The 15,973-nt window shown below is 40.6% G+C and overlaps 1 protein-coding gene across 3 annotated transcripts in view; it reads right to left on the reverse strand.

Annotated features, from left to right (window-relative positions):
• The window catches only part of LOC126295077 (transmembrane protein 98-like), a 56,123-nt gene extending 40,214 nt beyond the window's left edge, over positions 1-15,909 (reverse strand). Inside the window, exons 1-3 of one of the 3 annotated variants that reach the window (XM_049987323.1) lie at positions 15,831-15,909; positions 15,484-15,734; positions 7,139-7,312 (exon numbers count right to left, since the gene is read on the reverse strand). In XM_049987323.1, coding sequence (XP_049843280.1) covers positions 7,139-7,312; positions 15,484-15,509 — 200 coding nt within the window. In that variant the 5' untranslated portion in view covers positions 15,510-15,734; positions 15,831-15,909. The remainder of the gene's footprint in view (positions 1-7,138; positions 7,313-15,483; positions 15,735-15,830) is intronic. The other 2 variants (XM_049987324.1, XM_049987325.1) reach the window with 2 other exon arrangements.
• Between the last annotated feature and the right edge of the window lie 64 nt (positions 15,910-15,973).

Raw genomic sequence — 15,973 nt, forward strand, 5'->3', positions numbered from 1 at the left:
TTACCTTTCTTATATACTGGAGTCACGTGCACTTTTTCCAGTCACTTGGGACTTTGTGCTGAGAGAGAATCACGATAAATGGTAGCTGAGTGAAGAGCCAATGCCGTAGAGTACTCTTTGTAAAATCAAACTGGGATTCCATCCAGACCTGATGATTTATTTGTTTTCAAATTTTTCAGTAGTTTCTCTATGCCAGGTATGCTCATTACTATGTCATCCATACAGGAGTCTGTCCAATAGTCAAATGACGGCATTTTTGTACAATTCTTCTGTGTCGACAATTTCTTGAACATGAAATTTAAAACTCTGGCTTTTGTTTTGTTATCTCCAACTGCCACACTAGACTGGTCAACAAGCGACTGAATGGAAGGAAGTCTTACACACACTTGGCGATTTCACTTACAACCATATAACCTTTTTGGGTTCTCTGCGAGACCTTTTCACACATTCACGAATCTCTACTAGCCTCCTCTTATCGTCATCATCGTCATCATCATAACTCCTTATCTGCTCTATCTAGCAGAAACACACTCTTAGACTGATTTACTGTTGTTGTTGTTGTTGTTGTTGTTGTTGTTGTGGCCTTCACAGTCCAGAGTCTGGTTTGATGCAGCTCTCCACGCTACTCTATCCTGTGCAAGCTTCTTCATCTCCCAGTACCTACTGCAGCCTACATCTTTCTGAATCTGCTTGGCGTATTCATCTCTTGGTCTCTCTCTACAATTTTTACCCTCCACGCTGCCCTCCAATACTAAATTGGTGATCCCTTGATGCCTCAGAACATGTCCTACTAAGCGATCCCTTCTTCTAGTCAAGTTGTACCACAAATTTCTCTTCTCCCAATTCTATTCAACAACTCCTCATTAGTTATGTGATGTACCCATCTAATCTTCAGCATTCTTCTGTAGCACCACATTTCGAAAGCTTCTATTCTCTTCTTGTCCAAACTATTTATTGTCCACGTTTCACTTCCATACATGGCTACACTCCATACAAATACTTTCAGAAACGACTTCCTGACACTTAAATATATACTCGATGTTAACAAATTTCTCTTCTTCAGAGACGCTTTCCTTGCCATTGCCAGTCTACATTTTATATCCTCTCTACTTCGACCATCATCAGTTATTTGGCTCCCCAAATAGCAAAACTCCTTTACTACTTTAAGTGTCTCATTTCCTAATCTAATCCCCTCAGCATCAACCGACTTAATTTGACTCCATTCCATTATCCTCATTTTGCTTTTGTTGATGTTCATCTTATACCCTCCTTTCAAGACACTGTCCATTCCGTTCAACTGCTCTTCCAAGTCCTTTGCTGTCTCCGACAGAATTACAATGTCATCGGTGAATATTAAAGTTTTTATTTCTTCTGCACGGATTTCAGTTCCTACTCCGAATGTTTTACTAACTTTCATAATTATAATTGCTATAAAGACATTATGATCACTAATCCCTGTTTCTATACTGACTTTGTCGATAAAGTCTGGCCTTTTTGTTGCTACAAGGTCTAAGATATTTCCACTGTGTGTAAGCTGCTGAGCTAACTCCTCAAGACAATCTTTAGAAAAGTGCTCAAAAAGATTTTGCATTTTACCCCCCCCCTCCCCCCCCCCCTCCCCCCCCCCCTCCCCATGAATCCACAGGCACCCCAGTGTATATTTGGCAGGTTAAAGTCACCTCCAACTAGTAAAAGTCGTCTCTAACTAGTATTGCAGCATCTGGGTATTCATGTGCTAGTGACCATATACTTTCTTTGAATGACTCTGGAATTATCACAGCAGAACCGGGTGGCCGGTAAAAACATCCAACAATTAACTTGGTTTCAACTACTCTTGTTATACACAACCAGATGATTTCACCGTCACATTCAGTTCGATGTCAATAGACAATATTTCTGTCAACTGCAATGAACACTCCCCCTCCTATGGCCTCTAATCTGTACTTCCGATATACATTCCATGACTCGCTAAGTATGTCAGAGCTTTCCACTTCTGGTTTCAGCCAGTTCTCGGTCCCAAGAATGCACGCGAACTTTTCTGGAGGGCAATACATTTGGGATCTTTATTATGAATACTTCAACAGTTTAATGATAAAATTGTGACAGTCGAAGCGTGTTTATTCCGACCATCTCTTGTCTTCCCTTGCTGTATTTCAAAGAGTGAGTGTTCATCAGAGCACTTCAAACTAGTGCCTAGCCTAAAAAACCCTCATGTGCCCTCCACAAGTACTCTGCTACCTGAGTACATCCTTCCTTTGTGTAGTGCAAAATACAGCCACCAAAGGAGCAACAATAGGAATTCTGACAAAGGAAAGGGAGAGAGAATAACACCAGAAACAAGATTTATATGGTCCTGGCATGCACATAGGGTAGAGTCGGGTCAAGAACTGTGACACTTTTGCATGAAATGACTTACAATGAACTGTGTGTGTGAGAAAAAGAAGCTGCGGCAAATGCACAGGTGGCAGAGAAGCATTTGCAGGGAGGGGAGAAGGGGTTTCGAGCATGGGTAAATACTCACTCAAAAGGATAACTGTGGTGGAATATTTATGCCCGAAACTCCCACGCCTCTCACACCAGGAGAGGATCCAGTAAAAAAGATAAGATTACAGGCATAAGGAAATATAATGCAAAAATGTATTTTGAGTGGACAGAGATGGGATTTAGTATTTGTGTGTGGTCACGGCTACAACTAGGTATGGATCGCCTTGTGGCAGGAGGAACTCCACCTCCATCCCCACCCTCTATCTGTTCCGCAAGTCGGTGGCAAAAGCAAACGTGTTACGGGATTGGCATGTGACTAAGTGACAAATAATCAGTTTTTAATTTTTTGTATCAAAACAACCCCCCTTAGTTTTCTCAACATGAAAAAGTTTCTTAGAGGAAACTGTATGCAAGAAAGCCCCAAAATGAGAGGAATTTAAAAGTGTCTGCATACATTATGACACCTGTGAGTCACGCAGATTTTCTCTCACCTGTTTGGTTTTTATTACTTTTTAGTCTCTAATGTCTTAGTGACACCAAGGTGGTAGAGAAGTAATTACATGATAGGATTCAAAATGCAAATGAGAGTTTTAAGAACTGTATATGGGAACATGAATCATAAACTGTTCTGGCATGGCTACATACCTTGAAAATAAAGGTTACAAAATTGTTGGAAGTGCCCTGTGGACTAAATATACAAAGAAATTAAATTAACACTGACTGCAAGGGACTCTCTGAAGCAGAGAAATCAGTGCTGGAAGCCACCAATGAAGCAAGAATAAGAATTCTGAGAAACAAATGGAAGGGAAACAACACCAGAAACTAGATTTATATGGGCCTGAGATGCATTAATGTACAGAAACAAGCTTTAACTTTAACTTGAATTTCCCAGAAGTTCACTTTTTTGCTATTCTGGTACACACCTGTTAAAAACTATTGAAGATATAGGGCTGAAATTTTCTTATTGTTTTAAAAACATACTTAACCAACAGTATGCTATTCTTACAACTTAATTTTGAATATCACAGATTTTTTAGGCTAAACAAAAACTACGGGTTAAGGTTAATTACTGATAATTTTGATAATCATTATTAAAAATATTTTGAATGATGATTTATGACAGCAACATCTTTTTAGAAGTCTACTTTAAACATGATAGTGTAAAGAACTTCCAGAAAAAAAATCAAGCTTCTACTTTTTAAAGACATGTGTACCTATGACGTAAAAAATAATTAACATCCTTCATTTCATTTGCATCACAAAATATGACTCCGAAAAAATAGTGACCAAAAAGCTGTGGTTCATATGTCAAATTATTCCCAAAAGATCTATTAAAAGATGATAAGCATTACATGGGCTTCTAACTGTTATTCTTTAAGCTACACCATTTAGGAAAGTTACTTTTTTTAACATTTCCCCTTGTGTTAACAAACCAGTTCCCATAAATAGTATGGTAACACTAGCTTTCCAGAAGGAAGGTCAAAACACAGTGGGCCCCTGTTGCATTGTCAGCTAGGAACTATAGTAAGGACCGGCTAAGGCATAACCTGCACCATCGGTCGAGTGAGTTTCGAAGGGCCTCACAGGTGTTGCGGACCTTCAGGCCTGCTCTGCAAAAATTCTGAATTATTTTAAGTCAGTGAACACCCAGTTCTTAAAAGAGTCTAACTCCTATGTATAAAACAGCTTCAAAAATCTTTTTACTTTACAAATAAGATAATATGGTAAATATTTGATGTTAAGCATGTAAGTGAGAAAACATGTAGAAGTTTGAAGTTGTGCTTAAAATTTGCTGAAAATCACTAAGTGCTGCTATCATAAAATACTGAATGAATTTACATAGGTTAATTAATTTGCACTCTATTTAAAGCAGAAGAAAGTTTTTCACACATCTCAATGTGTATGATAAGATGAATCCTGAACTAGGTGCCATACACTGATATAATTTTGCAGTAGATTCAGTGCTAAGTGTGGATACTGTCTGCAACTGTGTTGCAAAGAAAGTGGGCAGTAAAGAAGTAATAAACTGAAATGTCTGATGCTGAAAATTTACTGTGTGAACAGTGAAAATGTACTAAGTGATAAACTTTCTTTCATTTCATTATTTTTGTGTGTGTGTGTGTGTGTGTGTGTGTGTGTGTGTGTGTGTGTGTGTGTGTGTGTGTGTGTGTGTGTGTGTGTGTGTGTGCGTGCACGCGCACGCTAGAGTACACCTCTAAATGAGTAGATTATGGCAGCATTTTTATTTTTTAAAGTTGATCAATAATTGAGCAAAATACTGAAAACCAAATTTTTGGTGCTCCTGAAAGCTGTTCGACAGGCAACCTGCAACTGGTATTAGTTTGCTTAGTACTACAGATATCGTCTTATTATTTGCTTGAGATACTCCATGGACAGTGTGCAGCATTTGGAGTTTATCAGCAGGTGTACCCGCATCACTGCAGGTGCCACATGGAGCTACCAATGCTGTATGGAGTGTCAAAGATGACCTCAGAGCACACTGTCAAGGTGAATTTTCCAAAAAAATGAAAACTGTAAACCCACCACAATGGGACCATGTAATGGTTACATTCAAGGGTAATCAACACACAGATTTATACAGTTATCCCACTCGGACATGAGACAATCAATTCTTGTTTTGTACGCGATCATCCACACAGATTTATCTGGCATCTAAAAGGGGCAGTGAAATGAAAATTGAACACCCGCCAGAACGGGTAAACGGAATGTCTCCATTTAAAAGTAATCACCACAGGTGTTAACATATTTATCCCACTGGTAGACAAGATGATCCGCTCCTGTTTTGTAGAATGCCATCAGCCACTGATGGATCCAAAACTGCACCTGCTCTTGCAGTTCCTCATTAGACAAAGTGATGTCCATGTATGTCCTTCCTTAGAAAGCTAAAGATGTGAAAATCACAGAGTGAAAATTACACACTGAATGGAGGATGTTGCAGTGCTTTCCAACCAAATCTCAGAAGCAAGCCTTCATAGGACTGGCAGTGTGAAGTCCGTCATTTTTGTGCAACAGGACGATTCCGTAAAACAGCAATTCGATAGCCGGAGGGCAAACGACAAAGCCAATAGTGGAAACGTTCCACGTCTCCCCTCCCAAACAAATTCAAAGCTATTCACGCAAGTTCTGATAAAGACACGATTATATCCTTCCACTGCAGGGATCCTCTGCTTGTTGAGTTCCCTGAACATGGAACCACAGTCAATGTGTAACTCTACGAAGACACTTTGCAGAAACTGCGGCGCACCGTAACGTCAAAACATCTGGGAATGACTACCACATGCTAGATAAAGCAGGCATCTTTCACCATGTTATTTTCACAGTTTGGCAACCTGAAAACAAAATGCATGGACGTCGATTGCAGTCGAAAAAGGCAGTGCAAGAGTTGGATCAGTTGCGGATCCAACAGTGGACGATTGCATTCTACAAAACAAGAATTGATCATCTCATATCCGAGTGCGATAACTATATAAATCTTTGTGGTGGGTCTACAGTTTTGAGTTTTTGGAAACATTCTTCGAGGAAACAGTGAGCTATTAGTATTATAATTCTTTAGTTAACACAGTGGTGATCACGTATAAAAGTTGTTAAGTTTTAATTGTGGATGACCAGTTTCAATCTACTAAAGAGAGCACCATCATCAGACCTACATTCTTAGGTGGTAGAAGAAATCCCTGATGTGGAGCAGGGCCATCTGTGCTGGTGTTGAGAACACTGCTCCACATCAGGAATGTAAGGCTGACGATGATCTCTTAAGTAGATCAAAACCAGTCATCCAGAAATAAAAAGTACGAGTCCATCCTGTGTTTATTAAACAATTTTCAGTTTTCATCTGACTGCCCTTTTGGTATCCACTGAATATACAAATATGTAATCAAGAATATAATAACATGTCATTGTTGTTGTGTTCTTCACAATCCAGAGACTGGTTTGATTCAGCTCTCCATGCTACTCTATCCTGTGCAAGCTTCTTCATCTCCCAGTTCTTACTGCAACCTACATCCTTCTGAATCTGCTTACGGTGCCCCCCAATACTAAATTTGTGACCCATTCATGCCTCAGAACATGTCCTACCAACCGATCAATTCTTTTAGTCAAGTTGTGCCACAAACTCCTCTTCTCCCCTATTCTATTCAATACCTCCTCATTAGTTATGTGATCTACCCATCTAATCTTCAGCATTCTTCTGTAGCACCACATTTCGAAAGCTTCTATTCTCTTCTTGCCCAAACTAGTTATCGTCCATGTTTCACTTCCATACATGGCTACACTCCATACAAATACTTTCAGAAACGACTTCCTGACACTTAAATCAATACTCGATGTTAACAAATTTTTCTTGTTGTGAAATGTTTTTCTTGCCATTGGCAGTCTACATTTTATATCCTCTCTACTTCGACCACCATCAGTTATTTTGCTCCCCAAATAGCAAAACTCCTTTACTACTTTAAGTGTCTCATTTCCTAATCTAATTCCCTCAGCATCACCCGACTTAATTCAACTACATTCCATTATCCTCATTATTACCTGGAAAAAGCACAAAAAGTTTGTAATAGAAGACAATTATATACGATTTTATAAAGAACCTATAGAAAGAAGTAGTGTTCCCGTCACGCAAACCCTCTCGACTGCTCACCCGGCACTGAGCTTGTCGAGGTAGCGCGTGTGGTGGCGGCGCCAGACGACGACCAGCACGACGAGTGCGCCCAGGAAGACGGCGGCGAGGGCACCGATGGCGATGGCCACTGCCGTCTCCATCCGCTCCAGGCCCACCGGCCGCGCCGGGGGCTCGTACAGGGCCTCCATCTCACTGCACAGTGTAGTATCGCCATGTACAAATCCGAATAAACAGCAAATTACATTTATGCTTCTGTTCTACAATTACAAGACAAATGACCCACTATGAAACAAACTATATATTGTCATCTCAGTCTTCAGGTGAACATAATTACCCCAACAGCCTAGCTCAAAAACAGATATTCTGGGCCATCTCATTCAATACTGGTACAGCCGATCCCTCTGAAAAACAGCACAGGTGTACACCACTTGTCACTCTGTAGTATCTTGGTCTCAAACGTATTAGTCAGGTATGAATATAATAGAAAGAAACATTCCACATGGGAAAAATATATTAAAAATGCTGTGACTTACCAAACGGGAACGCACTGGTAGACAGACACAATAAAAAATACACAAACACACACACACACACACAAATATCAAGCTTTCACAAACCACGGTTGCTTCATCAGGAAAGAGGGACGGAGAGGGAAAGATGAAAGGATGTGGGTTTTGAGGGAGAGGGTAAGGAGTCATTCCAATCCTGGGAGCAGAAAGACTTACCTTAGGGGGGAAAAGGGACAGGTGTACACACACACACACACACACACACACACACACACACACACACACAAGCAGACATATGTAAAGGCAAAGAGTTTGGGGAGGGATGTCAGTCGAGGTGGAAGTACAGATGCAGAAAGAAACTTCCACATGGGAAAAATATATTAAAAACAAAGATTCCAAGACTTACCAAGCGGGAAAGCGCCGGCAGACAGGCACATGAACAAAACACACAAACACACACACAGAATTACAAGCTTTCGCAACTGGCAGTTGCTTCGTCAGGAAGGAAGGAAGGAGAGGGAAAAATGAAAGGGTGTGGGTTTTAAGGGAGAGGGTAAGGAGTCATTCCAATCCTGGGAGCGGAAAGACTTCCCTTAGGGGAAAAAAAGGACAGGTGTACACTCGCACACACACACACACACATATCCATCCGCACATACACAGACACAAGCAGACATATTTAAAGGCAAAGAGTTAAGGGCAGAGATGTCAGTCTTTCAACAACTTCTTTGCCTCTGTACTTCCGCCTCGACTGACATCTCTGCCCTTAACTCTTTGCCTTTAAATATGTCTGCTTGTGTCTGTGTATGTGCGGATGGATATGTGTGTGTGTGTGTGTGTGTGTGTGTGTGTGTGTGTGTGTGTGTGTGTGTGTGTGTGTGTGTGTGTGCGCGCGCGCGCGCGAGTGTACACCTGTCCTTTTTTTCCCCTAAGGGAAGTCTTTCCGCTCCCGGGATTGGAATGACTCCTTACCCTCTCCCTTAAAACCCACACCCTTTCATTTTTCCCTCTCCTTCCTTCCTTCCTGACGAAGCAACTGCCAGTTGCGAAAGCTCGTAATTCTGTGTGTGTGTTTGTGTGTTTTGTTCATGTGCCTGTCTGCCGGCGCTTTCCCGCTTGGTAAGTCTTGGAATATATATATATATATATATATATATATATATATATATATATATATATATATATATTAAAAATAAAGATTCCAAGACTTACCAAGCGGGAAAGTGCCGGCAGACAGGCACATGAACACAACACACAAACACACACACAAAATTACGAGCTTTCGCAACTGGCAGTTGCTTCGTCAGGAAGGAAGGAAGGAGAGGGAAAAATGAAAGGGTGTGGGTCTTTCATTTTTCCCTCTCCTTCCTTCCTTCCTGACGAAGCAACTGCCAGTTGCGAAAGCTCGTAATTTTGTGTGTGTGTTTGTGTGTTGTGTTCATGTGCCTGTCTGCCGGCGCTTTCCCGCTTGGTATGTCTTGGAATCTTTATTTTTAATATATTTTTCCCATGTGGAAGTTTCTTTCTGTTTTATATATATATATATATATGTGTGTGTGTGTGTGTGTGTGTGTGTGTGTGTGTGTGGGCGCGCACGCGTATATGTGGATACCTGTCCCTTGCCCCCCCCCCCCCCCCCCCTCGCGATGAAGCAACCATCGGTTGCGAAAGCTTGATATTTGTGTGTGTGTTTGTGGGTTTTATTGTATCTATCTACCAGTGTTTTCCAGTTTGGTAAGTCACAGCATTTTTAATGTATTAGTCGGGTAGACAAGGTAATGACTTCCTAAATTGTGCCCCAAAATGAAATCCATTCTGTCCAACATTTTGCCCACGACACCTAGAGCATTTCATTGCCCTCCCAATTTCTGCAATATCCTCGTCAGACAGAACCTATGCTGCTCCTGCTCCCAACTGCTTACCCTATGCCTCACACCCCTGTGTCTGTCCCTACTGTAAGACTTGCCTTATGCATCCTCCTATAGCCAACTTTACTAACCATATAACTGGCAAAACATATGCAGTCAAAGAAAGAGCCACCTCTGAATGACATGTCATATATCAGCCATTATGTAAAACTGTTTGGCCTTTTACATTGGCGAGACTAACATCAAGTTATCAGATAGGATGAGTGGGCACAAGCAGAGGTTATCTCTTTAATTGTACGGCTAAGGCACCCCGTTGGGCAGGCCATTCACCGGGTGCCAGTCTTTCAATTTGACACCACTTCGGTGACCTACAGTCGATGAGGATGATAGGATGATGACGACAGCACAACACCCAGTCCCTAGTCAGAGAAAATTGTCCGACCCAGCCGGGAATCGAACCTGGGCCCAGAGTATTGACAATCTGTCACGCTGACCATTCAGTTAGTGCAGGCGGACAACGAGCAGAGGGTGTATACTGGTAAAACACAATATCCTGTTGCAGAGCATGCATCTGGCATGTACGTTGTAGTTGGCTTCTCCCAATGATCTTGGTGCCTGTTTCACCACATGTGCCATCTACATTCTTCCCCCAGACACCAGTTTCTGAGAACTCTGCAGGTGGGAACTTGCACTCCACCATTTCATTGATCCTTGCCATCCAACTTGCCTTAATTTACCTTAATTTCTTCTGTCTATTATTCCTTCACAGAAACTAATCCTTTTTTCACTTCCTTTTAATTTTCTATACCTTTCATTTAATGACTTCTGTAATAACATATCGTCCACCTTTAGGCTCTCACGTTTTCAAATTTCATCCACTGCAGTCGTCAACAATTGGTCCTTTCTTCTCTTCCCATCTGGAAAGTCTTGCCTGACTGGGGTTCTGGGCGACTTTTGCAAACTCTGTTCCTTTTCCTAAACATCAACAGTCCTTTTCCTTTACCACATCTTCCTTCCCCTTCAATCCTTCTGCCAGAAGAAGGAGCCACTGGCCCTAAAAGCTAGCAAACTTTAATACCTTTATACTTGTGTTCTCCTGCTGCCACTTTGTGAGTAGATTCTTATTTATCCAATTATATTATATTTTCAAAAATCGAATATTTCATTGATATAAAACAAACTATCAGTTGATCTATTTTGCTCCAGAATTACTCGATGTACAAAATCTGGCAAAAAAGTAACCACATTTGGGGTATGACATTAATTTTTACTTCTTCACAAATTTTACATTATCCCCTCCGAAGCACCCAGGCCATGATCGTTGGACTGCTCCATGCGAGTTTTCCATTGCTCAAAGCAATCTCTGATTTCTGAAAGCATGTTCATAGTCAACTGGCATGTATGTTGTAGTTGGCTTCTCCCACCCAGCACCAGTCCCTCAGAACTGCGGAGATGGGAACTTGCACTCCAACACATCCTTTCATCCCGCCATCCCCCTGGACTGAACCTACGTTAACAAGCCTCACTCCCATTTACTCTTCAGCCTTCTCCTTTTCCCCTCCCCTCTTTAGCCACTCACGTATCTTTTCATCATACATAGTTGTGTTTATCTTTATACTATATACCTTTTTACTTCTGTATGCATCCTCTTTGGTTTGAAGCTGGCACAGTACTTAACAGTAGAATATCTTTGGCTTCCCTCTGACAACCAAGCCTCCATTCTTGCTACCCTCCCTGTTGCTTCATAACCTGGGTTGTGAGCAACTGAATCCACTTTCCCTTCTTCCCCTTTTTCCCCTCTCTCCTCCCTGATGAAGGAACAAAGTTCCAAAAGCTAAGAATGTAAATTTTCTGTTCTGTTTTGTGTATCTATCGGCTGTACTGAGCTGAGGTAAGTACTGGCCAGCCCCTCTATGTTTGTTAGTATTTGTTTCACATCTTTATATGAGATTTTCCGTTAATCATTTGCATAACATTATCATTGTCATCTATTACACAGGTTGTTCATTTTAAGTGAAGACACTGAAATATTTCAAAAACTACAAATTGGATCAAAAAAATTTATAATTACAATTTGTTTGTCCCTGAGGGGAACATCGAATGATACCACACCCAACCCCACCCTGGTCCTCCAGACCATGTATGTCGCAGGCAACTTTCAAATCTTTGTTGGGAACTCCCATATTTTTATAACAGAGTATGATTTTTTTTAAAAAAAAAAAAAAAAAAAAGAACTACATGTTTCTCTTGAAGCATTTTCGTCGTTTCACGAAAGGGCACGCTGCAGTTGGAGGAATAGAAATGAGTACACAATTGTAATTTACGACATCTATTCAGTGGTCCTTGAATATCCAATGCCACGTGGGAACACACATCCACGCTGGGAGGATAGGACAAACCAGTATTTCATAACTTAATTGGAAACTCCCATTCACAATGTTTTATTTCTCTGACATATCGAACAGGGGACTACCCCCACGTCATTGAGGTCATGGCTTGACACGAACGTGACTCTACTTTTCCAAATCGAGTCAGTGTTTAATCGTAGCACTGTCAACTTCAATACACTTAGTAATCCACTTTTCAAATGACTGTACACGAGACAGAAATATATCTGCAGGAATGCCACAAGAGATGTTTCTGATGTGGTCAGTGCAGTCTTCATGGCCTGTTGGCTCCTGCTGGTACACTTTATGTTCTAAGTATCCCCACAGAAAGAAATTCAGTGACCTAGCAATCTGTCGATTGACCGATCAGTGAAAACACGGTCTAATACCTCCCATGCTTCAATTGCATATGTGCTGGGCAGCCATCGTGCTGAAACCACTTACGCTGTTGAACATAAAATGCTTCATCCTGCTGTAGTAACAATATTTCCTGTTCCAAAAATGTTCAGTGTTTGCATCCATTCAAACTGCCATCAATAAAATATGGAGCAATGAGTTTGTGCCCCATGATGACACACCATGTGTTAACCGATCAAGGATGTCGTGGTCAACTTGTTGTAACCAGTGGGGATGTTATGCCAGTCAACACTACCATGGTTTATGAATTCAGACTCATAGGAAAATAGTACCTTGGCAAAGAACATGGGGATTGTTTGCGTTTGATGATGAGCCTATTCACAAAACACTACTTGGTTATGGAATCAACGCCATGAAGTTCTTGATGCAGTGAAATGGCTCCGAGCACTATGGGACTTAACATCTGAGGTCATCAGTCCCCTTGATGCAGTGACATGTGGTATGGATGATACTTATTATATGATACTTATGATGATTCTGTATTGTGACAATATTACCCAAGGATACACAGAAATCGTGGTGTAATGTAATTGCTGGGCGCTTATCCGTGGTCTGTGGTGCACAGCAGCTAGTACAGATATTTTGTTATGTTCTGCTGTAACACATTTGCTTCATTTCCTTTTGGCAGTCTGTACACAGACATCAGACAAAGGCGCTCACAACCTTGTAAAAGAACAAACGAGAGCTACCTTTCTCTGGAAAACGCTCTGCATACAAGGCACCAGCACCCCCAACATTTCACTTATATTCTTCATACAACAGGATCATTTCAAATTTTCCTTCTGTGGTTGCAACATTCATTGTACATTTACATGTCTGTTCTCCAAATGATAGGTGGGTGTGCAGGCAATTAACACTGTGCAAGTATTATTGTACTCAGAGCCACTATCTGTTCTACATCTGCATGATACATGAGCTCTGCTTGCAGCATACTGTCTGTTATTATACATTGCAGTTCACTACATGGCCATGGTGGTGCATTGAGTAATCGCCTGCTCAATATACAGGGTGAGTCACCTAACGTTACTGCTGGATATATTTCGTAAACCACATCAAATACTGACGAACAGATTCCACAGACTGAACTTGAGGAGAGGGGCTAGTGTAATTGCTTAATATAAACCATACAAAAATGTACAGAAGTATGTTTTTTAACAAAGATTACAGTGTGGTGCTGTGTAAGCGTCTATGTTTTAGACTGTACAAACTACGATTGTGCAGGCACTCATACCAGCATGTAAAATGAAAAGGCAGAATTTTGTGAAGAGCTGCAGTTAAAACTGGAGAATGCTGGTTTTGTAGTAAGACTCATCTTCTGTGATGAAATTACTTTTCATGCAAGTTGCAAAGTGAACACACGCAATGTGCATATTTGGGGAAGGGAGAAATCACATACGCTGGCCCATTTTCACAGGAATGAATGAGAGCTTCTTAATTGTTTTCTTCACCAACAGTGGACTGGATGTGCTGCAACAGCAGACATAAATCTCCTCCAATGGCCAGACCATTCGCTGAATGTTGCACTGAGTGATTTCTTTTAGTGGTGGGGGGGGGGGGGTGTGTTTGAAAAAGACCAAGTTTCTGTACTGCCAATGACCATGTTCCTTGAGGAAGCGTATGATCAGATAAAGCCTGCACTGCAGAGCATCACAGAGGATATGCTACGCTGAATATGAGAAGAATTTGGTTACTGTGTAGATGTGTCTCGTGTGACCAAGGGAGCACTTATTGAAGGACTGTGATTCATGCGTAATAAAATTGGAAAGTTGCCACTGTTTATGCTGCCTTTCTCTGTACATGTTCAACATCCGCCTTAGCGGTGTGGGTCCCACACAATTAAGCAATATTCTAGGATGGGCTGCAAGAGCAGTTTTCTTTGTGGACTGACTGCATTTTCTTAGTATTTTAGAAGCAAACCAAAGGCTGCCATCTGGTTTACCTACAACTGGGGCTATGTGACCTCAGTATATCACAGAATTTCTTGGGATATTGTTTCGTATTCCAATGTCATAGTTTGATTGTACCCCAAGGTAGATGTTAATGTTGAAATGTCACTGCTTTGTTGTGAGTTGGAAAAGCCAACTAATGCAACTGGCAGAAAACTGCCTCTGGCGGTGGACTGATCTGTAGCATAGTCCAACAATCGCTTTGAAAACTTTGTGGGGTATTTTCAAAATTTCTTGATTTCCAATGATGATGTTGCACAGGAATCTGAGAGAACAGTTTCAATTTTACAGAATATTTTGCTTTATAAAAAATCATTCTGCACTATATGTCCCATTACGCCGCCATGTAGTTTTGAACACTCCACAACATCACAAGGTTTATTGAACATTATTTTCCCAGTGGTTCCACCATTTTGTCTGATCATTCAATTCATAATTTTTCATATTCACTTTCCATCATTCCCACACAAACAGTTACCAACTACAGCACACAGTTGAAAAGCCATTGACACTAAAAGTACATTTTTGCCCTGAAGTTAATTTGTATTGTAACTATCACGCTGACAACAATAATGGACACAGGTTACAGATAAGTAACATTCTGCTACAAATTATATCAGTATTTTCAAACTGTGGAAAATTCAGGATGGAATAAAACAATATTATGAAAAGGATCATTGCTACTGACAATATAGTGGAGATGCTGAGTCGTATTAGTTTCAGGTATCATTAAGCAAGAGTCAAACGAAAGCAGCAATACACAAGATTTAGTATTCAGACAAATTCTGCTGTGTAAACAATATTTCAGACAAAGCAGTGTGGTAATTACAAACATGTTTCACCAGTGGCTGGAGTAATACAGTAAAAACCCCAGTATTCTTCTGGAATACAGACCTTCCAAATTTAAGTCCGGATAAAAAGATCATCCACAATTTGAATCTGTCACTGTCACAATTTCATTCTAGGCCTAGTTTTGTGTGACTACATTACTATTTACTCGATGTACTAGAATATTTTTCGGTTATAAAGAATGGGAAAAAGTTCTGAGAATGTATAAATGCTAATTTAAAATAGATTCCTTGCAATTTGTTCGAAATGCATGGTATTCTCAAGGCGGAAGGTAAAAATTATCATAACAACTACTGCAAACGGTGGTGAAAACATAATGAATTTTAGTTTGCTACAGGATATTTGTAAACATGTCAAATGAAAAATGACAATCTCAATGAAAATTACCTTGGCACTTGTGAGTTGTTGAACATCTATTTGTGGCATTCAGGTCCGTGCAAAATGCCGTAGTTGTCTGTAAGATCAGTACAAACACACGCACTGTAACTACTGTCACCAACGTCACACACTTGCTGGGTAGTATTAGAAGTGGACATCTAATAACAACGACAAAGAGTCGTAAATCAGATAGGTGGGAGGTATGCGCTAGACAATAGTCAGCTGTATATTTCAGCAAGGCACACTCCAGCAGTACAAATCTGAGAAGTTGAATTTTACAAATCAGTTACATGATCTTCTCTGAGAGTCAAACGAAATTAAAATTAATGAAAGATATGAGTGGAAATGATAATTACCGTGTGTCCTTCGAAGAACTTTGTTTAGATTTTGTTTTGCTATGAACTTACATTTTTCTAGTTTTTCTTTTGTTTTACAGTGATGCCAACGTAAGCTGATTGACTGGGACCTCGACTATGCAGTGGCAAACTCGGTAGTTGGT

The sequence above is a fragment of the Schistocerca gregaria genome, chromosome 11, assembly GCF_023897955.1.
Source record: "Schistocerca gregaria isolate iqSchGreg1 chromosome 11, iqSchGreg1.2, whole genome shotgun sequence".
Lineage (NCBI taxonomy): Eukaryota > Metazoa > Arthropoda > Insecta > Orthoptera > Acrididae > Schistocerca > Schistocerca gregaria.